At 60.9% G+C, this 26906-nt stretch overlaps 1 protein-coding gene across 7 annotated transcripts in view; it reads right to left on the bottom strand.

Moving 5' to 3' along the window:
- The window catches only part of LRRC4B (leucine rich repeat containing 4B), a 41755-nt gene that overhangs the window by 9557 nt on the left and 5292 nt on the right, over positions 1 to 26906 (bottom strand). The window contains exons 2-4 of one of the 7 annotated variants that reach the window (XM_080645746.1): positions 15345 to 15502; positions 14391 to 14483; positions 10373 to 10704 (exon numbers count right to left, since the gene is read on the bottom strand). In XM_080645746.1, coding sequence (XP_080501872.1) covers positions 10373 to 10669 — 297 coding nt within the window. In that variant the 5' untranslated portion in view covers positions 10670 to 10704; positions 14391 to 14483; positions 15345 to 15502. Of the gene's footprint in view, positions 1 to 10372; positions 10705 to 10793; positions 10981 to 11994; positions 12354 to 13311; positions 13557 to 13798; positions 13938 to 14390; positions 14484 to 15344; positions 15503 to 26906 lie in introns of those variants that run through there. The other 6 variants (XM_080645748.1, XM_080645747.1, XM_080645749.1 and 3 more) reach the window with 6 other exon arrangements.

Here is a 26906-nt window from a genome sequence, read left to right as displayed (position 1 = left end):
CGTCAGCGTGTGTCCACTGGCTCACTTGACAGGTAGTCCCTGGGCGCCTGCTATGTGTCAGGCTCCACGCCGGGCTCTGGGGATGCAGCCGTGGACGAGACAGCCGCAGCCGGAGCTGACCCGCAGTGGGGAGGAGAGACACACCGTCAGTAAATGCCATGGTGACCGGGGCCGCCCGGGTGGCAGTGGGGAGGCGGGCCTGCGGCCCCTCCACAGCAGAACAGGTGGTCAAACTCTCTCTGAGGCCGGGGCAGGCACCCTGGTGGCCACGGTCACGGGGGTGGGGGGAGGTGGCGTGGACAAGGTGGGCCTGGTGCTTGGGGCAGACACTCCCCCCTGCCCCCAGCAGAGAAGCGAGGCCTGGGGTCCTGCCTCTGACAGCTGCCTACCTGCCTGAGTCCCCTGGTCCCCTCACTCCTTCCCCCCAGTTACTGGGCCCAACCCTACCCAGTCCGGCTCTGTGTCCAGCGTCAAGGACACAGACACCTAATGGGGCTTCTGCCCCCTCATCCTCCGGCTCCCGTTGTGGTGAGCACATGTTACTAACGCTGGAAAAAAACCACTGTGTTCTGTTGGGGTTTTTAAGAAAACAAACTGCCAAGAAATCCTTTATTAAAATTTAACCATGGTAGGAAAATGATTAAGTGCATCGTTCATCTTAAACACTATGGAGATAAATTGTTTTTATACGTTTTGAATGCAATGAACCGGTAAAAATTTCGTAAGCTCCACTTTTGTGCTTTTTCCCCGTTAGTTTCTTTTTTTACATTCGCAATTTTAAAAATCATTGTTATTTTTCCAACCACTTTCACGGGGACTTCTCATATCTCCTCCTTCCCGGAGATAAGGGTGCGTCTCCCTTTCCCAGGGGGGCACCGGAACTCCTAGGACACGGCTGGGGCCTGGCGGGCACCTCACTCAGTGAGTCACTCAGCCTAGACTGGGCCTCCCCGGCCTCCTGGGCTTCCCTAGCCTCCGGGGCCTCCCCGGCCTCCCCCCTCTGCAGGGGGGACAGGGCCCTGAGGACTAAATGAGAAAAAGCACAGAGACAACACAGCCCTACCCAGCGCCAGGTGGCCACTCAGAACCAGTGTCTCCGCCCTTAGGGAAGACCATTATGCTATTTTGGTCAATATCACCTCACCTCCGCCTCCACCAACAATACTAACTGTTCCTGCTAGGAGCTCCAAGCCCCCCCCTCCTCCGCCTGGCCTAAGGCAGTGGGGTCAGGGGTCAGCCCTCCCAGGAAGGCATCCCCCCTGCCCCCTGCCCCTCTCCTGCCCGTCTGGCTCAGCTCGCAGCTCTCACCTCCAGCCAGAAGTACTGCCCTCGAACAACCAACTGGGTGAGCTGTGCGGGTCCACTTGTGGGCTTTTCCGTTAACACCTGAGCTAGTTTGGGTCTGTGGTTGGGAGCCCGCCGATGCTAAGGGCGGACTCTGCGTTCACTGTTCCACACCGTTTTCCACTTGAGCATCCACAGATACAGGTGTCTGACAGGGGTCCTGGAATCAACTCCCCCCTCCCCTGGTAGACACCGAGGGACAAGCAATTTTGGGGAGAGTCAAAAGTTATATGTGCATGTTTGACACTGTCTAGGAGTCAGCTGTGCTGTGCGCCTTCTGCCTGTCTCTCCGCCCAGCTTCGCAGGGGGCAGGGATGTGAACCTGCCCTGCTCACTGTGCTTTGTGCTTGGTGCAGTGCCGGGCACACAGTAGGTGCTCAGTAAGGGCACACAGTAGGTGCTCAATAAACCAATCAGGAACAGGACTGGGTGCTGCAGGTGCACTAGCTGGGCCTGTCAGACACGCGGTGGGGGGGCGCAGGGACTCAAGGTCTCAGCTGGGTTCCCGCTCAGAGCTGGTTTCCAGGTGGAGACGGACCCACGAGGAAGAGCGCCTGGCGTGGAGCACGTGCGGAGGGACGCGGGCTGGGGCTGTGTCTGGGCCCAGCGGAGGGCGCCCCCGAGTGTGGTGTGGCTGGGACCAGACAGCCCCCTGGGGCAGGTGCCTGTTGCAAGGGGAACAGGGATGATGTGGCAGCTCCGGCTGGGGGTGGGGGAAGGGGAGAGAGACAGAGGCCAGGAGGCAGGGGTGGGGGGTGGGATGGGGGGGGGAGGTGGGTGAGCATCCCAATGGGCAAGGAGGAGGCCAGAGCCCCGAGGGCTGTGCCCACGCAGTCAGGACTGGCTCACAGTTCTGTCACCAGGCGCGGAGCCCAGAGAGCTGCCAATTAGGGAGCATCAGAAGCACGTTAAGAAATCAAGTTCAAACGAAAGAAAAGAAAAGAAAAGAAAAGAAAAAAAAGATCAAGTTCAGCCCTAGCCTGTTTGGCTCAGTGGATAGAGCGTCGGCCTGGGCCTGCGATTGCAGGCTCCTCCCCAGCCTGGCCCTGGTCGGGGCTCGTGCAGGAGGCAGCCAATCGATGTGTTTTTCTCACATCAATGTTTCTATCTTTCTCTCTCCCACTCTCTCTTAAAATCAATGGAAAGATATCCTCAGGTCAGGATTAACAACAACAAAATAATAAATAAATAAATTTTAAAAGAGAAAGAAATCAAGTTCAGCCCTGGCCGGGAGGCTCAGTGGATTGTAAGATCGTCCTTGCACTGAAGGGTTGTGGGTTCCATTCCTGGTCAGGGCACATTCCCAGGTTGTGAGTCCAATCCCCACTTGGGGTGCATATGGGAGGCAACCGATGGACGACTCTCTCTCACATCCATGTTTCTCTCTCTCTGTCCCTTCCCCTCTCTCTAAAAATCAATAAAAAACATATCCTCAAGTTAAAAGAGAAATCAAGTTCTGCAGCCAGCCTGCCGGGCTAAGTCTCAATCCCCTTGCTAACGGTGGCCTCTTGCACAGCACCCTCGCTCTCCCTGCCTCAGTGTCCTGGTCTGTAAAATGGGGATAAGAATAGGGCCACTGGGGTGGTGTGTGTGTGTGTGTGTGTGTGTGTGTGTGTGTGTGTGTGGCCAGCATGTTGAAGTTAGCGGACTGTGGAACTAGGACTTGGAGCCATGGGGGGAGGGCAGGTGATGATAATGGGGGGGGTGTAATTACTGGGGGCCATGGGTCTTCTGGCTCTGGGGGCCTCAGTCTGCTCAAGTGAAACGTGGGGATGACACCCCCACCGGCCCTCCCTGGGGCTGTCATGAGGCTCAGAAGCCACGTGGCTCTCCAGGACGTGGCGCTTCTCCCATTCGGCCATGTCACGGTTCGACTCCGAGCTGAGCACTGGGCCAGCGGTGACCGCGGCCGGTGTCCACGAAGTCGGGGGCCGTGCACTCCGGGGCGGGGGCTCGACTGGACTGGGCTGGGCGCTCAGAGCAGGCGCCTGAGGCCGGCGCTTCTCTGAGTGGAGCAGGATGACAGTGACCGCGGCGAGGCCGGCCTCGCTGTCGCCTTCTCAGCTGTGATCTGCTGGCGACCTCGGTCCCCAGGGCCACGGAGCGCGCCTGGCACATGGCGGTGCTTAGTACACGCTGTCCAGGAAGGAGGCGCGATTTCTCATTGACGGGGGAGGCTGTGCCCGTCCCCAGGTCGGTGACGAAACTGAGGCCCAGCGGGCTTCACAACATGTCAGATCCCCACTGTCACCCACAGTCGTAAGCGCTTTTGACATTTTTGGGTGGTCCCTGCTGCTGTTGTTTTTTAAATTAAGTTGTAAAACAAATCGGACATCCTGCTCGCATCCTTTGGAAACTCGATATTGCATTTGAAGCAATTTCCTGTGTCATTCGATATTCCTCCAATTCCGTTCTCAGTAGCCGGTAACCTCGCGCGTGAGATGCTCGGCCACTCGCTTACCCATGACCTCCCGCGTGGGATGCTCGGCCACTCGCTTACCCATGACCTCCCGCGTGGGATGCGCGGCCACTCGCTTACCCATGACCTCCCGCGTGGGATGCGCGGCCACTCGCTTACCCATGACCTCCCGCGTGAGAGGCGCGGCCACTCGCTTACCCATGACCTCCCGCGTGGGATGCTCGGCCACTCGCTTACCCATGACCTCCCGCGTGGGATGCGCGGCCACTCGCTTACCCATGACCTCCCGCGTGGGATGCGCGGCCACTCGCTTACCCATGACCTCCCGCGTGAGAGGCGCGGCCACTCGCTTACCCATGACCTCCCGCGTGAGAGGCGCGGCCACTCGCTTACCCATGACCTCCCGCGTGAGAGGCGCGGCCACTCGCTTACCCATGACCTCCCGCGTGAGAGGCGCGGCCACTCGCTTACCCATGACCTCCCGCGTGAGAGGCGCGGCCACTCGCTTACCCATGACCTCCCGCGTGAGAGGCGCGGCCACTCGCTTACCCGACGCCCATCATCAGACCCGCGGGCTGCCTTTGCAGCCCCATGGAGGCTGGGCTGCCCTTCGGCCTAACCCTACAGCACCCATGAGTGTCTCCTTGGGATGGGCTGATTGTTTCTGAGGACAGAAGCGCGGTCTTTGCCAAGAGCTGTCACACACTCCGTGCACATGACCTCACGGGCCCCCAAGGGACCCAGGGCAGCCGACTACAAGCCTTGGTGGATGGGATCGGTGTGAGGCTGAGTGCATGTCCTCTGAGCCACCAGTCCCCCAGGGACACATTCCAAGACATTGTCACGCGGGCACCAAAGGGGTCCCCAGGGAGGATTTGTGTGTGTGGGAGCAGCTGGAAGTCTCCTGGGTGTCTGTCCTGACTAGGGTGGGAGGCAGGGTGTGAGGGGGCGCCCATCAAGGGGAATTCTGCAGCAGTTAAAGCAATGGAGCAGGCAGTTGCCCGCGCACGCGTGCACACACACACACACACACACACACACACAGCCACGTGGATGGCGCTTAACAACCCAGGCCGAGGGAAAACAGTGAGACAAAGAAAGCCATCCATAACACAGCGTCATTTACATGAATTAAAAATACACGCACACAAAGCAACAATAAGCGCTTTCCAGGACACACACAAGCAGAAAGACCCACAGTAAACAGATGAGGGTGGCTGGCTGCGGGGAGGAGGGGATGGAGCGGAGGAGGAGCAGGCGGTGAAGGAGGACGGAGACTGCAGCCAGGGCCTCACCGAGGAGCAGGAGCAGAGCCCAGGGGTGGGAGCTTGCCCCTGCCCCCCCCCCCCAGGACACCGAGGGGTGCCAGGCTACAGATGCTTCCCCAGCCAGAGCCCCAGTCCAACCCGCTCCTTCAGGTCACTGTGGCTACGAGGCAGAGGGAAGGCTGGTCCCCAGGCCTCCGCCTTGAAGGCCTCTCCGTGGCCCCGGGCTCACATGCCCAGTCCAACCTCAAACAGAATGAGGGACCTCACGGAAGGCCGGTGATTAAAAAAATAAATAAACCATCTTGCCCACAAAGGCATCCAAACCACCACCTCCACACCCCTGTCCCTGCCGTGTCACAGAAGGGCGTTTAACTCTCCCCAAGACTAAACCATCATCCCAAGGAGAGGCCCCGGCCACCTGTGCACTTGGCGTTCCCGCATGAAATGGCGTGATTTCATTTCCTTTTTTTTTTTAGTTAATCCTCATGCCAGGATATTTTCCCATTGATTTTTAGGGAGAGTGGAGGAGAGAGGGGAAAACAGAGAGAAACATCCATTGGTTGCCTCCTGCAGGAGCCCCAACCAGGGCCCCCACCGGGGAGGAACCTGCAATCAAAGTACGTGCCCTTGACCGCAATCGAACCCGGACCCTTTGGTCCGCAGGGCAACGCTCTATCTTCTGAGCCAAACTGGCTAGGGCTCTTTATTTTATTTTATTTTTTTAATTTGAAAAGAGAGAAAAGCTATAAATGGGTTTCCTAACCCCAGCCTATTGCGCATGTGCCGAGGATGTGTGTGGCGCGTGTCCCGGGCGGCTGTGGAATTTTGCTTGGCTTGTTCTGTGTTTTAGCTATATTTTCTAGTGTTTCTAAATGAATTTGCATTCACTCTGTAATCAATAATTTAAAAATACATGCACAGAGGCACACAAAAGAGCCAGGAAGGCTTTTAAAACAAAAGCTGAGCAGCAGTTATTTATATCCAGGTGGTGGGACTAAGGGTGGTTTTTAAACTTTTTTATTTGTATAATTAAGGAGTTGTTCTTTTTAAAAACGCCTCTAATTGCTCCCCAGATGGTCCCACTCCAGCCACCTGCAAGATGCCTGGTAAAGAGGCCAGATCTACTGCTCTTCAAAAAAATAAATTAATTAAAAAAAATCCTCACCTGAGGAAATGTTTTCATTGATATGTAGAGAGAGGAAGGGAGAGGGAGAGACAGAGAGAAACATCGATGTGAGAAGGAAACATCCATCGGTTTCCTGCACGCACCCGAATGGGATTTAAACCTGCAACCCAGGTACGTGCCCTGACCGGGAGGGAATCAAACCTGCGACTGTGCACAGGATGACGCTCCGACCAACTGAGCCGCATGGGCCATGGCCAGCACCCGCCCTTGTGGACGGACACCCTCTGCCCTCGGGGAGCGGGCAGTGTCAGGAGTCGGTGGTCTCCAGAGTGGGGTGCAGGATCCCCAGGATGAGGAATGAAAGTGTTGGGATTTGGACCCATTAAGGGAGCCCATTTCTGTGTGCCTTTTCTTTTTCTTTTAAAAAAATATATTTTTATTGATTTCAGAGAGGAAAGGAGAGGGAGAGAGAGACAGAAACATCAATGATGAGAGGAAATCATTGATCGGCTGCCTCCTGCACTCCCCACACTGGGGATCGAGCCTGCAACCCGGGCACGTGCCCTTGACCAGGAATCGAACTGTTCATAGGTCGACCCTTAACCACTGAGCCACGCTGGCCGGGCTGTGTGTGCCTTTTCGTGTCCACGGTGCAGGAGACTGAGCGAGAATTACACATGAACTCATGTATGTCCGCGGGGCCACGTGTGTACTCTGACAGGGATGTGGAGCCAAAGGTTTGGAGGCCGGTGGCCTGGAGTGGGGGTGACAGGCATATGAGCAAGCAGGTCCCACCAGAGGGGCCAGCTCAGGCTTAAAACCCCGGGCCATCCTCGTTCTCTGCCTCCCTCCCACCTCCCCTCTGCAGGGAAACCCTGCCATTTCCACCTTCAACACAGACCCAGAACCAGTCCTCTGGTCACCACCGCACCCCCACCAGCCTGTCTGAGCCTCCGCAGCTCTCCTGAGCTCTGCACCAGCCGCCGGCTGTCCCAGGTCCCGGGTCCGTGGCCTGTGCCAGCACCTCACACCCCCCATCAGAGCCCACCCAGCCTCTGCCACAGCCACCCCGGCTCCCTCTGTGACCCCAAGTCCTCACTGTGACTGCAAAGCCCAGCCGGCTCTGCGTCACTGTCCTCTCTCAGCAACACCCCCACCCCCCCAGCCCTGCTGGGAACGCGCTTCCCCAGATGCCCGCAGGCTCCCGACCTCCTCCAAACCTGTGCCGCCTCCACCAGCCTCCCTGCCTCCCTGCCTCCACAGCGGTGCCCACCGCCCCCCCCCACTCCTCCCCACACCCTTGGGCACAGGCGCCACTGACTGACGGCGTCTGTGTCCCCACCGGCCGTGGGCGCAGGGAGGCAGGGCCTGGCTGTCGGAGTTGGGCACCGATGTGTCCCGAATGCCCAGGTCACGGCCTCCCACACAAAGAAAACCAGGAGGCTTTTAACAGGTGCGTTTAGGGCAGGGCTGGGGGGCTGGGGGAGGGGCTGCGACCCAGAGAGGAAGGCGGGGACCCAGGGCCGGGGGACTAAGTCCTCAGCACTGGAGAGTGACCGGGAGGCTGGAGAGGTGGCGCCCCTGTGGGGACCTGGGGGTGGTAATGAAGAGCCTGGACTGCGTTCCTCAAAGGGGTGTGTCCCGAGCGCCACTGGTGGCCGCTGGGAGGATGGGCGGGGCACTGGAGGCGCGAGGAGCTGGGGGCGCGGGTGCCGTGTGCCGCCCCCCCCCCCCCCCGTCCCCCCTCCCCCCGCCGTGAGCTCCCCGCGTCCTGGTCCTGGGCAGGTCTGTGCCGGTGCCCAGAGCAGGCCTGGCACCTGGCTCTCAGCAGCCGCCTGTGGGACTGGACGGTTTGTTCGGTGAAACCCCCCCCGCCCCCGCAGGAAGAGAAGAGGGGGCTGCGGCCGGGGGTGGGGGGAGGGACTCAGAGCTCCTCCCAGCCGTGCCCTGTGGACCAACTCCACAGCCGCTCGGCTTCTCGGCTTCTCGAAGGCCATGGCCCGCCAAGCGCATCCCTGTTCATGCATTGCCCCGGCATCACCCGGGACTGGAGGCATCTGCTGACCGTCAGGCGAGGAAATGGGGGACAGATGGAGGGCAGGGCAGGTGTGTGGTGACAATGGAGTCAGTGTCCCCCCCTTCAGGGGCTGCAGCTGGAGGGACGGAGGGGGACTGGGGAAGTGACTGGGGTGGTGGCCTGGAGCAGAGGACACGGTGGGGCCCGCAGGAGCGGGGTGGAGCCATGTGGCCAGGCCCGGATGTTCCTGGACCCGACTCTGGCTTCCTGGTCCTGGCGCCACAGCCACCCCTGGCGCTGCCCCCTCACAGCCCTGGTCCCAGGCCCCGAGGACAGTCGGGAGAGGCTGCAGGGGGCGGGGACTGACCGACACCTGTTTTCTCGTTGAACAGCATCTAGGAAAATTTATTAGTGAAAGACAGGTGTTCAGAGATGACCCAGCTTCTATTCTTGCCTTCACAAACTAAATGCTCGCTAGCTGCGAATTCACTGAGAAATGGGCTCTATGCAGACACAGGCAGGCTTGCCTTGGCCCAGTGGTCAGCAAACTCATTAGTCAACAGAGCAGCAAACTGCGGCTTGCGAGCCGCAGTTTGCCGACCACTGCCTTAGCCAAATGCAAATTTAACTTGGTTTGAAATCCTAAAGTAGAACCTTGAGCCCACACCATTGGAACAGTGGGTCTCAGCCAGGGGCCAGGCCCCCCCGGAATGTGTGGCAACATCTGGAGACATTCTAGGAACTGGCACCTACTGGCCAGGGATACTGCTCAACGCCCCACAGTGCCCAGGACACCCTCACTGTGCCCAGGACGCCCCCACTGTGCCCAGGACGCCCCCACTGTGCCCAGGACGCCCCCACAGTGCCCAGGACGCCCCCACAGTGTCCAGGACACCCCCACTGTGCCCAGGACGCCCCCACAGTGCCCAGGACGTCCTCACAGTGCCCAGGATGCCCCACTGTGCCCAGGATGCCCCCACAGTGCCCAGGACGCCCCCACAGTGCCCAGGATGCCCCACTGTGCCCAGGATGCCCCACTGTGCCCAGGATGCCCCACAGTGCCCAGGATGCCCCACAGTGCCCAGGACACCCCCACTGTGCCCAGGACGCCCCACAGTGCCCAGGATGCCCCACAGTGCCCAGGATGCCCCCACAGTGCCCAGGACACACCCACTGTGCCCAGGACACCCCCACAGTGCCCAGGACGCCCCACTGTGCCCAGGACGCCCCACTGTGCCCAGGATGCCCCCACTGTGCCCAGGACGCCCCCACAGTGCCCAGGACATCCTCACAGTGCCCAGGACACCCCCACAGTGCCCAGGACATCCTCACAGTGCCCAGGACACCCCCACAGTGCCCAGGACACCCCCACAGTGCCCAGGACGCCCCCACAGTGCCCAGGACATCCCCACTGTGCCCAGGACACCCCCACAGTGCCCAGGATGCCCCACAGTGCCCAGGACGCCCCCACAGTGCCCAGGATGCCCCACAGTGCCCAGGACACCCTCACTGTGCCCAGGATGCCCCTACTGTGCCCAGGATGCCCCCACAACCCGGATGACCTGGCCCCAGGCATCGACAGATCAGAGGAGGGACCCAGCTTCCAACAGGCACATTTCTCCCCAAAGCCTCATTCAGGGCCACCTGCGTCACAGCCATAATTAACCAGGTGGCAACCGCCCCGGCGAGCACCAGCCGCGTGCATGGTGCCAGGCGCGGGCTCAGCGCTCCCATTCTCACTCCAGCTGTGCAGGCGGCAATGCGGGCTCACGGGGCCAGGACGATTCTACACCCTCAGTCCTCAGCCTCACACCAACCCGCGGGCAGGGCTCACCCCTTCTCCAGATGCAGAAACAGGCGCAGACCCTCCCTGCCATCATGGGCGAAGCCGCGCAGCAGGCGGGCCGCACGCAGACTGCAGACCCGGGCAGCGCAGCCTGCGACTCCAGGGCCAGGCCTGTCCCGCTGTGCGAGGCGTAGGTGGTTGCGCCCGAGCCCAACACCTGGGCGCTGAGTCAGGGAGCCCGGTGCTGAGGAAGCCCCGGCGCTGGCTCAGGCTGAGGGGGTCCAGGCAGCATCCCCCAGGTGGGCAGGGGCCGCCCTGAAGAGCGGGCGGGGTCGCTCAGAAGGCCCTCGCCCACGCAGGGAGCGGGGACTGGCCACCCCCTGTGCCCACCCCCGCCGGCGGCCGGGCTCACCTGGATGCCGTTCTCCTGCAGGTTCAGGTACCGCGTGTTGACAGGGATGCTGGCCGGGACCTCGGCCAGGTCTCTCCGTGTGCAGATCACTCGGCTCGCCTGGTTGCTGCAGGAGCAGGCCGCGGGGCACGAGGTGGCAGGCGGGGAGCCCCCTCCGGCCGCCGACGTCAAGGCCACACCACCCCCGCCGGCCCCCAGGGGTGGGGAGAAGAGCCAGAGGAAGAGTAGGGCCCCGTGGGGCCAGGACATCCTACCGGGCGGCAGTGGGGGGCACGTGGAGCCGCAGGCACGCGCCATCCTCACTGTTCATGCTCCGCGTGGGCGCTGGGGGGCTGTGGGGAGAGAGAGAGGAGAGGCTCAGTGAGGGACCCATCTGTTCCCCCGACACCCAGCTCACGGCCACTGCTGCCTCGGTCCTCACCTCCCTGCCCTCATCTCATCCCATCCTCTCCCTGTTGGGAAGATTGTGCCCATTTCACAGAGCTGAACACTGAGGCCCGGGAGAGGAAGTGCTTGCCCAAGGTCACTTGGCCAGTCAGTGGAGAAGTCAGCCAGATTCAAAACTTAGTTCTCGCCCAGCTGGTGTGGTCCAGTGGTTGAGCATCGACCTGTGAACCAGGAGGTCCCAGTTCAATTCCCAGTCAGGGCACATGCAGGCTCGATCCCCAGGGTGGGGCATGCAGGCTCGATCCCCAGGTTGGGGCGTGCAGGAGGCAGCCAGTCAATCATTCTCTCTCTCATCATTGATGTTTCTCTCCCTCTCCCTCTCCCTTCCTCTCTGAAATCCATAAAAAGATATTTTTTAAAAAACTTAGTTCTTGCCCTAACTAGTTTGGCTCAGTGGATAGAGCGTCGGCCTGCGGACTCAAGGGTCCCAGGTTCAATTCCGGTCAAGGGCATGTACCTTGGTTGCGGGCACATACCCAGTGGGGAGTGTGCAGGAGGCAGCTGATCGATGTTTCTCTCTCATCGATGTTTCTGACTCTCTGTCCCTCTCCCTTCCTCTCTGTAAAATATCAATAAAATATATTTTTAAAAAAACTTAATTCTTTGCATGATTTCAAAAAGGTGGATAACTAGGTAGGGATGGAGAGAAAGACAGACGAGACAAAGGGGGCAGAGAAAGGTGGAGAGCCCAGCAGAAAGGCTCCCATCACCCACCCACCCCAGCCCCCTGGCTGCCGGCACGAGCCCCTGCGAGCAGGGCCCAGTGTCCTGTCCTGGCCCCTCCCCTGGCCTCTCCCGCCTGGAGTGTTTGCAAGGAGGCCAAGCCCCCCGGCGGCCAGGCCCCCAGCTCCACGCTGCTCTCAGCCCCTCAGCTGGTCCGGACCCTGTGGGCCTCACAGCAGCTACAGGGACTTGAGTTAGACTCACAGGGGAACCGGAAGGACCGAGAGGCACCAGACTAGGAGCAGTGATGGGCGAGGCAGGGGCTGGGGGGGCGGGATGGGAGGGTGGGAGTGGCAGGGAGGGGGCTGGAGGCGATGCTGGGGAAGGGGACCCAGGCTGCCCGGAGTGGCAGGTGCTGGAGGCCACGGCGGTGCCCACGGGCCTGTGCTGGGCCCGGGACCCTGTGCCTAAGTTGTGGGAGGGGGGGGCAGCGTGGGGTCAGGCCTTCTCACCCCCGTTTCCATCGGACAGAGAAGGAAAGGAAGACAAGCTAACGGTAACATCAGCAGTGACCACGGTGACGAAACTGCCGGGGGATTCTGAGGAAGCCCTTTTCTCGCAGACGTCCCCCCGCCCCCAGCCTCCTGGGGACTGTGGGAGGGAGCGGTTAGGGGCCGTTTATAGGTGAGGACACAGGTGCCAGGGGAGGAAGCGGCTGTCCCAGGCCTGGGGCCTGTGGGGAGGGCGGAGGGGCTGTTGGCTCGGGTCCCCCTCGGCTCCCAGCCCCTAGCACACTGGAGGACACACAGGTGCACCCACGCCGGCAAGCCCTGCTCCCTCACGCGACCTGAGAGGCCCCCACCGGCCGCCGCACACCCACCCCCCAGCAGAGCGGGGCACGCCCTCGCACGCGGCCTCAGGCCCAGGACACAGGCCCCACGCACATGCGCGCACACATCCCCTCTCTCCTTCCGCAGTTCCCTACATCATCTCAACTCGGATGAGGATGCCTGTGTGTTTGTCTGTGTCGGAGTGTGTGAGAGCGAGAGGGAGACAGAGGGACAGAGACAGACAGGGAGACAGACAGAGGGACAGAGGGACAGAGGGACAGAGACAGACAGGGAGACAGACAGAGGTACAGAGACAGACAGGGAAACAGAGGGACAGAGACAGAGGGACAGAGGGACAGAGACAGACAGGGAAACAGAGGGACAGAGACAGACAGGGAGACAGAGGGACAGAGAGACGGACAGAGGGACAGAGAGAGAGAGAGAGAGAGAGACAGGCAGAGGGAGACAGACAGAGGGACAGAGAGACGGACAGAGAGATAGAGGGACAGAGACAGAGGGACAAAGACAGTTGGAGACAGAGACAGAGGGACAGAGAGACAGAGGGACAGAGAGAGGTTTGATTGTGTCCGTGCCCGAACTCATTTTCTGCGGGGGGGGGGGGGGGGGTGGTGAAGTGAGGGCTGTGCGTCTCTCTGGCGGGAGGTGCTGGGACGGGAGGCCAGTGCCTGTCCTTGTCTGAGCCCAGGGCCCCGGTTCCACCTCCTAAGAAGACTGGCGCCGACCCAGCCCACACCCTCTGAGCCCGGGGCCTGGAGGCTGGGGGACCAGGGGCCAGGATGCCTGGGGGTGAGGGAGCCGCAGCAGCAGGGTCCAGGCCTGCCTCCCCATCTGCCTCCTCGCCCTACATCCCCATCTCTCCCGCCGCCAGCCCGCACCCCCCATCGCTGCTTCTGCATCTGCAGCCCCCCTCCCTCCAGCCTCGGCCGCCTCGTCCTTGTCCCCCTCCCACAGAGCACAGAGCACAGAGCGGACACTCACCCTGGTGGCTCGGCTTCTGCGGGGCCTCTCCCTGCACCCCAGGCCCCCCCTCCACATGCCGCCAGCCGCTGCCGGGGCTCTGCCTCCCCAGTTCTCTGGGGTTTCGTCCAGGTCGTGCGGCGGGGTGGTGGGGGGGGACGCAGGGGCTTCCTGGTCTCCCCGCGCCCCCCCCCCTCCTTGCCTGTCGCCCTTCCCACCCCAGGGGGCGGCTGTCTAGGCCACCGCAGCAGTCTCCTCCCTCCCTGCGGGCCTCCCCTGGGCCCTGCCCCCACCCCCACCTCCACCTCCACTCCCCCCACCAACAGCCTCTCTCCTCGCCGGCGCAGACCCCACCCCGCTCCTCCCCCAGCCCCGCCGCCTCCGGCCCGTCCCCTCCTCAGGCCGCCACCCCTGCCCGGCTGCCCCTCTCCGTCCTGATGTCCCCGGGACCTCCGGGCCCCCTCTCTCCTTCCGCCATCTCCCCCTCACTCCGCGCTGTCCCCGTCACCCTCGCGTTGTCCGGAAGCCTGTCTCAGTCAGACTCTGTCCGTCCGTCCGTCTGGGTCTCTGGGCCGGCTCGGTCTCTCTTTCCGAGATTACAATTTCCAGTCACACGGCAGTGCAGAGCCGGGCTGTGCTCCGCGCCGCCTCCCCGCTGCCGCCTTTCTCTCCTTCTGGACGGGGAGGGCACCTCTCCTCCCTCCTCCTCACCCCCTTCCCTGCGCCCAGAGGCCCCCTCCCCCGCTAATCAAAGGCCCCGTTATCTAATTAACCCATTGGTTCTGGACGGCGGGAAGGTCGGAAGGCGGGGGGCGGGCAGGGGGTGGGGGGACGCTGATGGCTGGGCTGCCCGGGAGGGGGTCTGAGCCATGCCAAGCCTGCCTCATGGCACACACAGCCTCCTCACTGCATAAGCAGGCTGACCCCACCCTCCCAGCGCGGCCACGGCCAGCCCTCTGCACCCACCCCAACCCAGGGCAGACAGCCTGTAGGTTCCTTCCAGGACCCCAGGGGCTCCCAGAGCCCCTGCCATTCGCACAGCCATCCACTCCAGCACCCCCATGTACCAGCCAACAGGGCCACATCACAGATGCCCGGACCTGCAGCCGAGGCCAGCCCGCTCGTGCCACAAGGAGCCCTGTGCAGCTCTCCCTGCCCTCAGCCACGTCCCGATGCCGCCTCCTGATTCATGTCTGCAAAATGGGCAGGGAGCTGCATTTGTCCATTTGACTCACCCAGACATCCACCCTCCACCCTCCACCCTCCACCCTCCACCCTCCATCCTCCATCCTCCATCCATCAATCCTCTATCCATCCTCCATCCATCCATCATCCTCCATCCTCCATCCATCTATCTATTCATCCACCCTCCATCCTCCATCCATCCTCCATCCATCCATCTATTCATCCATCCATCCATCCTCCATCCATCCATCTATTCATCCATCCATCCATCCATCCACCCTCCATCCATCCATCCATCCATCCATCTATTCATCCACCCACCCATCCATCCATCCACCCATCCATCCATCCATCCTCCATCCATTCATCCATCCATCCATCTATTCATCCATCTATTCATCCATCCATCCATCCATCCTCCATCCTCCATCCATCCATCTATTCATTCATCCATCCATCCACCCATCCATCCATTCGTCCATCCACCATCCATCTATTCATCCATCCATCCATCCATCCATCCATCTATTCATCCATCCATCCATCCTCCATCCATCATCTATTCATCCATCCATCCATCCATCCATCCATCCATCCATCTATTTGTCCATCCATCCATCTATTCGTCCATCCATCCATCCATCCATCTATCTATTCGTCCATCCATCTATCCATCCTCCATCCATCCATCTATTCGTCCATCCATCCATCCATCCATCCATTTGTCCATCCATCATCCATCCATCCATCCATCCATCCATCCATCTGGCTATCCACCCATCCACCCATCTGTCCATCCATCTGTCTGTCCAATATTTTCCGAGTCCCTGGTATGTGCAGACACTGGTATAGGTGCTGACAAATGCTACCTCCACACTCAAGACCCGGGACAGCCACGGGCCATAACAGACAAGTAGCAAGAGGAGCGACACCGTCAGCACCAGGGCCTGGGTTCGGACTCTGGGCCTGCCGTTGCGTTGTGTGGCCTCGGGCCGGTGACTTCACTTTTCTGAGCTGCAGGAAAAGGCTGTGAAACGAGGAGGATAGTATCCATCTCACAGGGCCCTTGGGGCCTGACTAGCTACCTGTTCAGGAAGTGCCTCCACCTTTGGGAGACATAGAGACCCACCATGGCCCTGGCCTGGCCACCCCCAGGGATCAGAGGAGCCTCCTCGCTGGTCTCCCCACCTAGACCCTCGCCTCCTTCCCAGTCTGTTCCAACGCCAGCTGCAGCCGGGGTGGGTCAACATCCCAGTCAGATCCGGCCCTCCTGTCTTAGCAGCCTCCCCCAGGCCCCACCCCCAGGTCCCTCCTCCAGACCCCTCCTTCAGGCCCCTCCTCTAGGCCCCTCCCCCAGGCCTCTCCCCCAGGTCCCTCCCCCAGGCCCTTCCCCCAGGCCCCTCCTCCAGGCCCCTCCTCCAGGTCCTCCCCCAGGTCCCTCCTCCAGGCCCCTCCTCCAGGCCCCTCCCCCAGGTCCCTCCTCCAGGCCCCTTCTCTAGGCCCCTCCTCCAGGCCCCTCCTCCAGGCCCCTCCTCCAGGTCCTCCCCCAGGTCCCTCCTCCAGGCCCCTCCTCCAGGCCCCTCCCCCAGGTCCCTCCTCCAGGCCCCTCCTCCAGGTCCTCCCCCAGGTCCCTCCTCCAGGCCCCTCCTCCAGGCCCCTCCCCCAGGTCCCTCCTCCAGGCCCCTCCCCCAGGCCCCTTCTCTAGGCCCCTCCTCCAGGTCCCTCTCTCAGGCCCCTCCTCCAGGCCCCTCCTCCAGGCCCCTCCTCCAGGCCCCTCCCCCAGGTCCCTCCTCCAGGCCCCTTCTCTAGGCCCCTCCTCCAGGGTCCCTCTCCCAGGCCCCTCCTCCAGGTCCCTCCTCCAGGCCCCTCCTCCAGGTCCCTCTTCCAGGCCCCTCTCTCAGGCCCCTCCTCCAGGCCCCTCCTCCAGGGTCCCTCTCCCAGGCCCCTCCTCCAGGCCCCTTCCCCAGGTCCCTCCCCCAGGCCCCTCCTCCAGGCCCCTTCCCCAGGTCCCTCCCCCAGGTCCCTCCTCCAGGCCCCTCCCCCAGGCCCCTTCTCTAGGCCCCTCCTCCAGGGTCCCTTTCCCAGGCCCCTCCTCCAGGCCCCTCCTCCAGATCCCTCTCCCAGGCCCCTCCTCCAGGCCCCTCTCCCAGGCCCCTCCTCCAGGCCCCTCTCCCAGGCCCCTCCTCCAGGGTCCCTTTCCCAGGCCCCTCCTCTAGGCCCCTCCTCCAGGCCCCTCCCCCAGGCCCCTCCTCCAGGCCCCTCCCCCAGGTCCCTCCTCCAGGCCCCTCCTCTAGGCTCCTCCCCCAGGTCCCTCCTCCAGGCCCCTCCTCCAGGTCCCTCCTCCAGGCCCCTCTCCCAGGCCCCTCCCCCAGGCCCCTCCTCCAGGCCCCTCCTCTAGGCCCCTCCCCCAGGTCCCTCCTTCAGGCCCCTCCTCCAGGCCCCTCCTCCAGGCCCCTCTCCCACCCAGGCTGCTTCAGCTCCCACCGCCTCTTCCTGTTTCCAGAACGCGGCTGTGCACGCACCTGCCTCAGGGCCTTTGCACATGCTCTTCCCGCTGTCTGGGCCTCACGTCCCCAGCTGTCCCTGACTCCTCAGGTCCCTGCTGAAATGTCCCCTTTCCCATGAGGCCACCCTGACCACCTCCCATCACACAGCCCCGCCCCCCCCCCCACCGCTTTATTTCTCTGTGTAATCTTTTCTCGTCATCACCCTCTTGTAAGCCCACAACACGGGAGTGTGAGCTCCCCATCCCAGGAGGCCTGCCCAGCGGAGGCAGCGCCGCCAAATGCCAGACACCGCTGCCTCCAGCTGAACCCCGTGCCAGGCCATGGCGCCACTTGCTGGCTCAGTCTCGGACACCATACCCTAGGTCCAAACTGCAGGTGCCCAGTGCACCCCGTACATGCCATGCCCTGAGGGAGCTGGACCTCAGACCCCGCTTGAGGGAGCTACACCCTCCAACACCCACAACAGGGGTGCTGGTTCACCCTCCTCTTCCCAGCGCATCCCCAAAGCCAGGCACCCGTCCGCATGGGACATGTGTAACACCTCGAATGACACGCCACCCATAACAGTAATGTCAGCCGCTCACCTGGACGGACCAGACCCCTCCCTGTGGTCCCCCATCTGTCCTCTGAGAGGAGACTGCTATCACCCCATTTCACAGATAGGGAAGCTGAGGCACAGAGGCAAGGCCAACACAGAGGGGCCCCAGAGACCCCCAAGCTTATCATGATTCCCACTGAGGCCCCCTGGCGGGCGTGTAGAACAATGCTGCCCCTGTAGAACAATGTCACCCCTGGCCCACACCTGCTGGCAGAAGCTCTGTGTCCTCCCTTCTGTGACCTCCCACTGGCTACCACCCACACCGACCCAACACCTGCCCTGTGCCTAGTAACACGCCAAGCGCGGCCCAGGCCTCAGGCCGCTGGCTTCTCCCCTCGGCCCTCGGAGAAGGGGCCTCTGCTTGCGTCCATTTTACAGATGGAAAAGCAGATCCCGAGGGCCAAAGGCACAGGCTGAGGGTCACCCAGCCTGCACAAGACAGCTGGGGTTGCACCCCAAGGCCAGAACTACGGTGCCTCCCTAACCAACTCCCCGCCCCCGGGAGAGGCCTCAATGCCAGCACCTGTTCTCCACCCCCACCTGTGCAAGACAGATGCGGGAGGCCCCAGAGAGAGGAGGGAGGCAGGAAGGAGCAGATCAAGGCTGGGGGGTGAGGGAGAGAGAGAGAGAGGGAGAGTCAGGGGGCAGGGGAAGAGAGAGATGAGGGTGTGAGCTGAAATCCAGGGGAGGCAGAGGTGTGGGGTGAGGCCTGCCTTCCTCCCAGCCCAAGCTCTGAGAGCTCAGAAGGCTCCATGCCTGAGAGCATCCAGGCAGATGGCAGATGGGAAACTCGGGGATCCAGGGGAGGCGGGGCAAGGCAAAGAGGGAGGCAGGGAACATTCTCATCAGGCAAACTCATTTTTCTGGGGGAAGTTCAGAAGGTGAGAGAAAAGATAGGAAATGGACTGACTTCACAGCAAGAGGGATGGAGGTTAGATCTAAAGAAGAACTTCCCGACTGTGAGGGACTGGGGCAGAAGCGGAGCCTGGAGCCACGAGGGTGGTGAGACATCAAAGCCAGGGAGCGCAGAGCACTTCTCTCTCTGGCTGCCTGTCCTGCGGGGCGGGGCCGGAGCTGCCAGGTGGGAGGGGGAGGGTATGGGCAGCACAGGCTGGGGGATGGACAAAACCACATCACGTGTGTGTCCCTCAGAGCCAGCCGTGTCCTAAATACTTTTAAAATAAAAGCCAGCCGCCCTGGCCGGTGTGGCTCAGTGGGTTGGGTGTCGTCCTGTACACTAAAGGATGGCCAGTTTAATTCCAGGTCAGGGACCAGGTTGTGGGCTCCACCCCCCGTGGGGAGAGGCGGGAGGCAGCCAATCGATGTCCCACTCTCACATCGATGTTTCTCTCTCCCTCTCCCTTCCTCCCTGTCTAAAAAAAAAAAGCCTCCATAAAAATTATTTTTTAAAAAATATATTTTATTGATTTTTTTTACAGAGAGGAAGGGAGAGGGATAGAGAGCTAGAAACATCGATGAGAAAGAAACATCGATCAGCTGCCTCCTGCACACCCCCCACTGGGGATGTGCCCCCAACCAAGATACATGCCCTTGACTGGAATGGAACTTGGGACCCTTGAGTCCACAGGCTGATGCTCTATCCACTGAGCCAAACCGGTTAGGGCCATAAAAATTATTTTAAAAAACTCCACCAAAACCCAGGTCTGCTTGATTCCAAATATCACAGTGGGGGTTGGGGGAGTCAGGAAGAGATGAACCAAAGAATGTATATGCATAACCCCTGGACACAGACAGTAGCCTGGGGAAGGCCTGGGGTGGGGCGGACACTGGGCGGAGGGGGGCAAAAGGGAGAAAATGGGAGACATCTGTAATACTATCAACAATAAATAAATAGCCCTAGCTGGTTTGGCTCAGTGGATAGAGCATCAGCCTGCGGACTGAAGGGTCCCAGGTTCGATTCTGGTCAAGGGCACATGCCCATGTTTTGGGCTCGATCCCCAGTAGGGGGCGCGTGCAGGAGGCAGCTGATCAATAATTCTCATTATTGAAGTTTCTAGCTCTCTCTCCCTCTCCCTTCCTCTCTGAAATCAATAAACAAGACAAAACAATAAATAAATAAAAATAAAATGAAAGGAACCCCAAAGCCCTGAGAATGGACAGGCCCCTAACATCTGAGCTAGAAGGGAAAAGGGCGGCCCAGGCCCCTCCTGGCCGCTGCTGGGACGCGGGCCGGCTCAGCTCAGGACTCGCCCAGGCCCGTAGGCAGCAGGGCCGGGCTTCCCAGCGGCAGGGGTGGGGCGGGGTGGGGCGGGGCGGGGTGGCTTGCTCCGAGGAGGTGCTGGCTGGTCCTTTATTTGGTCTTTCTATGTTCACTTAACAACTAGTTACTGAGTGGCTCCTGCCCCTGCTCCGGCCACAGGCCTCCTGAGGACACACACACACACACACACACACACACACACACACACCGGGGGGGGGGGGCAGGCCTTTGCTCCCGCTGTCCCCTCTGCCCAGAGCGCTCTTTCTTGCCTCTGCCAGGCTCTCCTGTCTCCGGGTCCCTGTCACAAAGCCACCTTGGAGATGGTTTCTTTGCCCCGCCCACCTCTCACACTTCTTCCTCTTTGCAGCCTTCCCAGGGCCTGGCGTGGCCCACGGACCAGCGTGGTCTGTGCGTATTGTCTGTCTCCCCGCTAGAAGGTGAGCACCCCAGGCGGAGAGTCTGGTGTGGCCTGTTCAGGGCTGGGGCTGGGTCCTCAGTGCCAAGGACACGCGCCCCCCCTCCCCTTTCCGCCCCAGCCAATACTCGCTGAGTGAGCCAGCCAGCGCCATGCCCTGGGGCCGGCGAGACCTGGGTATGTTTTGTTTTGTTTGTCCTGAGGGAGTTAGTGGTCCACGCGGGCAATGTTCAAAGGCTAAGCGGATGGTGGGCACCGGGGGGATCTGGACCATGGGATGGGCACTGCCCTGGCCTGGGGGAGGGGATGGGGATGCTGAGACTCGGAGGACGTGCGAGAGGGGAAGGGACCCCTTTGCGCCCAGGCCTGCTGGCTGGAGAGGCAGGTGGAGTCAGCAGGCTGAGAGGCTGGGTGTGGGGCTGTGACGGGGAGGGCAGGGCAGCTCTGGGTTGCAAAGACCCCTCTGCGTGGGCTGGAGGCTGCGGAGGAGCTGGGCCAAGGGTCTGGGGGGGAGGATGAGGATGAGGATGAGGATGGAAAGGAGGGAATGGGTGAAAAGACACAGCGAAAGCAGGAGTTGCAAAGGCCGAGCTGGGAGACATGGGAGGGGAGGGAGAGGGGCCAGGCTCTCCTGGAAAGGGGAGAGGGCGGGGAGGAGCGGCGGAGGGAACCGGAACCGGGCCGCCAGGTCACCACCGACCCTGGGCTCCCGTTTCCTCCTTCGTGAAGCAGGATGTGGTGATAATCGGGGCTCGGAACTGCCCCTCCATTTCCTCACCCGCAACGGGAATTAGTCACAGACGCCCCGTGGCCGAGGGCTGGGAGGCCCTGAGCGCCGCGGGGGCCGCGGGTGCGCCGCCGCCTCGGTGCCTGGAGGCGGCGCTGTCCGCCGCGCTCTGCCTCGAAGGCCGTGCGCCCTGCACCTCCGGGGCCAGCGTGCTGGCCACCAGCGCGCGCGCCCCGCCCTCCCGCCCGCGGAGAGTGCGGCCGAGGGACTGAACTGTTAATTTCATTGAAATTAATCTGGATGTCAATGGCCACACGTGACGGTGGCTGTGATGGTTCCAGCTAGACAGTGCGGTTCCCACCACCGCTCGCTCCTGCGGGTTCCCACCACCGCTCCAGGCGGCCCAGCTGCAGCCGTCCAGCTCGGAGCAGCCTGCGCCTGCGTCCCCACTGCTCGGCTCCTGCTGCTGCGCCGGCCTGTCGCGGGGCTCCAAGCAGCGGGAGATGAAAGCCAGAGACGCCAGCTTCACTGAGTGTAACATGTCTGTGTCGGGGGAGGTGCCGCGGGAGGCGCTGCCCCCCTTTCTGAAGGACATACTGAGGCAGGGCGAGGTCACAGCTGTCCCCGGGGACACCCAGGCCCTCCGGACTCCCTCCACTCTGCAGGACTGTGGGGGGTGGGGGCGGCTTAACGTCCCCCTGAACGGAATCTACCCGGGAGCGAGGTAGGGCCTGGCCTGGTATTGGTGATTTTCAAAACAGAGGCCATTGCCAAGGTCATTGCCAAGGCTTCTGCAGGGGTGCGTGAGGCTGTTTGCAGGTGGAGAGGGGCGCGGGGCGGCGCAGCCTGACTCTAGCCTCCTTCTTGCTGCTTCCTGCCCTGCTGTCCCCTAGGAGGCCGATGCTGCCATGTGTTCTGTCTCAGGAGGTGCACAACTACTTTATTTTTATTTAAAAATATTTTTATTGATTTCAGAGAGGAAGGAGAAGGTGCGAGAGATAGAAACATCAACGATGAGAGAGAATCATTGATCGGCTGCCTCCTGCAGCCCCCTACTGGGGATGGAGCCCGCAACCCGGGCATGTGCCCTGGACCGGAATCGAACCTGGAACCCTTCAGTCTGCAGGCCGACGCTCTATCCACTGAGCCAAACCAGCGAGGGCGCAACTACTTTATTTTTAGAAACGGGGTGCTACTCCAGTCAGAAAGAATGTATGCACCCCTATGTTCATAGCAGCACAATGTACAATTGCTAAGATCTGGAGACAGCCTAAGTGCCATCAGTAGAGGAGTGGATAGAAAAGCTGTGGTACATGTACACCGTGGAATACTATGCAGCCGTAAAAAAGAAGGATCTCTTACCCTTTGAGGCAGCATGGAGGGACCTGGGAGCATCATGCTAAGTGAAATAAGCCAGTCAGAGAAAGACAAGTATCACATGATCTCACTCATATGTGGAATCTAATGAACAAAATAAACTGATGAACGGAGTGGATCCAGAGACACGGAAGCATGGAACGGAGTGCGGAATCTCAGAAGGAAGGCGGGGGAGGGTGGGTGGGTGGGAGGTAGTCACCCAAGGAGCTTATCGACATATATGGTTGGCCCATGGACACAGACAATGGGGTGGTGAGGACCTGGGGCGAGGGCGGGGGTGGGGGGCAGGGGCGGGTTGAAGGAGGTCAATGGGGGAAAAAAGGAGAATCTATGTAATACTTTCAACGATAAAGAATTATTTAAAAAAATAAAAAAGTGCCCTAACTAGTTTGGCTCAGTGGAAAGAGCGTCGGCCTGCGGACTGAAGGGTCCCAGGTTCGATTCCGGTCAAGGGCATGTACCTTGGTTGCGGGCACATTCCCAGTAGGAGGTGTGCAGGAGGCAGCTGATGGATGTTTCTCTCTCATTGATGTTTCTAACTCTATCTCTCTCTCCCTTCCTCTCTGTAAAAAATAAAAAAATAAAAAATAAAAAAGAGGGTGCTACTGCTCAGCCCGTGTGGCTCAGTGGTTGAGCGTCAACCTATGACCCAGGAGGTCCCGGGTTCGATTCCCGGTCAGGGCACATGCCCGGGTTGTGGGCTCCATCCGCAGTGAGGGGCGTGCAGGAGGCAGCCGATCCATGATTCTCTCTCATCATGGATGTTTCTCTCTCTCCCTCTCCCTCTCCCTTCCTCTCTGAAATCAATGTGTGTGTGTGTATACTACTAAAAGTAATAAAAAGTTGGAAACTTCTTGAACTGGAACATTTCTCAGACATCGCCATGAGCCCCGATCACCTGGGGACCTTGCACAAGCGCAGGTGCTGGGTTGGTGGGTCCTGGTGGGGTGAGATTCCGCCTCTCAGGGGATGCTGGCCCGAGCACCCTGGGAGGAGCAAGGAGAGGCGGGTCTTCAGGATGAATAAGGGTGGCCCTCCCCTCCCCCCTCTGTAGGGGTTCGCCTGACCAGTCAGAGCCTCAACAACTAGCCCTATGGCCCTGGATAGGGGAATCACCTCTCAGGCCTCAGTTTGCTCATCTATAAAGTGGGGACATAGCTAACCTACTGCCTAGGGTGGTGGGGCTTCAATGGCCCGATCCCTGTGCGGGGCTGAGCGCAGTACCCAGCACACAGACCGCTCTCAAAGAAATGACTCTAACCGTGCTGAGCCACGCACCGGCCTCTAGGAGGGTGGGAGAGGGGGCAAGAGACTGGGGTCGGGGAACCCTGGGGTTGAACTCCGACTCTCTCGCTGGGGCCCCTCCTGCCCCCCGGCTCTGCCTGTGAAGATGACACCTCGCTTGGTGGTGGGACATGCGCAGCGCTGGCGCTGAATGGCAGCAGTGTTACAAGTGATCGCTTTGGGCCCTGGCCAGGTAGCTCACTTGGTTAGAGTGTCGTCCCGATTTGCCAAGGTTGCAGGTTCGATCCCCCGGTCAGGACACATACAAGACTCAACCAATGAATGCATCAATAAGTGGAGCAACACAGCCACGTTTCTCTCTTTCTCTCAAAATCAGTAAATTATTTTTTTTAAAATTTTAAATCTCTTTTTAAAAAGTTATTGCTCTTTCTCACTGGGTTGGAAGAACAAATCTTTCCCTCATTCTGTGACTCTGCCCCCCCACACACCCCCCATGTGTCAACCCAGCATTTCTGGCTGAATGGAAACCACTCATTCATCACAGATTGCGGGGGGGGGGGGGGGGGGGAGGGGGACTCTTAGAGTTGCCTGAAAGGTCTTTGCCCCTCCCCCGAGCTGGACCGGGACTGGCCCCCCCACTGGGTGCGGTAAGGCCCCTGTGGGAGTTGGCGGGGGGGCGTCCCGCCCCTCTGGAGGAGGAAGAGCACCAAGACCCAGAGGCCGGAGCCTCCAAGTTAGGGCAACTCCAGCGTCTCTTTGGAAGTCCACGGTTACCGCAATGTAGTCACTGTAGTTACAGCAATTCCCACTTCCACTGGGAGGGCCTGGCGCTTCCCCCTCTGGGCCTCGGTTTCCCCTCTGGACAGCAGGGGTCGCCGCTGGCAGCCCCAGGCCTGCTGCTTCTTGCCGTGTGATCGTGGGCAGGGGGCCTCAGTTTCCCCAGAGGCCACCCTAGGGATGATGATGGTGCCTCCCTGGCAGGGAGGAGTGAACGGAGGGACCACACCGGAGGCTCTGCGTGGAGCCTGGCTCCTGGGGGGCGGGGGGCGCTCCGTGGACGGGGGTTCACTATCACTATCTGGCCTGCGTTTAGGGTTTCAGGCCAGAGGAGGGCCAGTCCCTGAGTTGGTGCCTGGGGTCTGCTCTCCGTGAGAGCTGGGGCTGGCACGGCGTTCTGACCTTTCTGTCAGTCCCTGAACCAGAGCTTGGGCCCCAGTTCAGCTCCCTGGCAGGACCCTGGGCTGAACCATCACCCTCGGTCCCCACCATCATCCACAGCCGAGACAGGAAGGGGGTGGCCTGTGCTTGGCCCCCAGCCCCCCTGCATCCGAGTCATACACAGGTCCCTCAATTCCCCCTCCAGGACTCAACTTTCTCTCTCAGCAGCCCTCTTGGGGACCCAGCCACCCGCTGGGACAGATTCCTGCCCCGCCCCCCAACTACAGGGCCCCACAGCCCATCTCCCAGGCCTCCCAGGCAGCCCCTCCGCCTCTGCCTGCCATGACAACAGTTGCAATAGGTTTCCAGGCAACAAGGGGCATCCTGCTACTCTTCTCACTTTTTTTTGCCACCCCCCTCTCAGGGACCAGGAGGAAACGGAGAGGGGTCCCTCCCCATTGGGGATGGGGGTGTCTGGTCAGAAAGGACACGAGCACATGCTCCCTGCACTGACCAGAGTGATGGTGAGGCCTGAGGGTGATGGTGAGGCCTGAGGGTGATGGTGAGGACCGAGGGTGATGGTGAGGACCAGGGTGATGGTGAGGACAGAGGGTGATGGTGAGGACCAGGGTGATGGTGAGGACCAGGGTGATGGTGAGGACCAGGGTGATGGTGAGGCCTGAGGGTGATGGTGAGGACCAGGGTGATGGTGAGCACAGAGGGTGATGGTGAGGACCAGGGTGATGGTGAGGCCTGAGGGTGATGGTGAGGACCAGGGTGATGGTGAGGCCTGAGGGTGATGGTGAGGACCAGGGTGATGGTGAGGCCTGAGGGTGATGGTGAGGACCAGGGTGATGGTGAGGCCTGAGGGTGATGGTGAGGACCAGGGTGATGGTGAGGCCTGAGGGTGATGGTGAGGACCAGGGTGATGGTGAGGCCTGAGGGTGATGGTGAGGACCAGGGTGATGGTGAGGCCTGAGGGTGATGGTGAGGCCTGAGGGTGATGGTGAGGACCAGGGTGATGGTGAGGCCTGAGGGTGATGGTGAGGCCTGAGGGTGATGGTGAGGACCAGGGTGATGGTGAGGCCTGAGGGTGATGGTGAGGACAGAGGGTGATGGTGAGGACCAGGGTGATGGTGAGGCCTGAGGGTGATGGTGAGGACCAGGGTGATGGTGAGGCCTGAGGGTGATGGTGAGGACCAGGGTGATGGTGAGGCCTGAGGGTGATGGTGAGGACAGAGGGTGATGGTGAGGACCAGGGTGATGGTGAGGCCTGAGGGTGATGGTGAGCACAGAGGGTGATGGTGAGGCCTGAGGGTGACGGTGAGGCCTGAGGGTGATGGTGAGCACAGAGGGTGATGGTGAGGACCAGGGTGATGGTGAGGACCAGAGTGATGGTGAGGACCAGGGTGATGGTGAGGACCCAGGTTGTTCCTGAGCACTACTATCTGCTCCCTGACCTGGCGTGAGACCACTCGAAGGCCCTGTCCAGAGGGACCGGGTCCCATGCCTGGCACTGTGGTTTGATGTAAGTGCCACGCCCACCCCCTCCTCTGAGACCGGCAACAGATAAACTTCCAACTGCCCCCCTCCCCCGCTCAGGGAAACCTCCTCCTGCCTGTGGTGTGCAGGCCCACAACCTAACACACCTACTCGGGCAACAGCGTGGGGTCTCGCCCTGGCCCGGTGGTTCTGTTGATGAGAATTTTGTCCCAATTTGCCAAGGTTGTGGGTTTCGTTCCCAGTCAGAGCACATACAAGAATCAACCAATAAACACATCAATTAGTGGAACAGCAAATCGATGTTTCTCTCTCCTTCTCTCTAAAATCAATAAAACCAATAAAAAAAGAAAGTGTGGGGCTGTGGCTGGCCCAGCTGTCACCCAGCTGAGGATGGTCTGCACATGCGGCTTTGTGCATCCCGACTCTAGAACACTGGCAGGGCCCACAGTGGCCACGGGGCACCTGCATGGGCTCTGCGCCTGGTCCCGAAGCAGGCCCGGCCCCAGGGCAGCCGGGAGCTACGGCAACGCTGCCTGGAGATGATGGAGGAAGGGGGTGGGCGGAGACCCCTGGCAAAGGGGCTCAGAGTCTGGGAGGAAACCAAGGGAAGGAGTGTGGAGAGTGATGGGGCCAAAGTGTGCCCGTGGGGAGGAGAGAGAGAGAAACTCAGCCTGTGGACC

The sequence above is a fragment of the Plecotus auritus genome, assembly GCF_963455305.1.
Source record: "Plecotus auritus genome assembly, chromosome: 10".
Lineage (NCBI taxonomy): Eukaryota > Metazoa > Chordata > Mammalia > Chiroptera > Vespertilionidae > Plecotus > Plecotus auritus.
The sequence above is the reverse complement of the archived record's forward strand: the minus strand, read 5'-3'. Positions and strand labels throughout refer to the sequence as shown.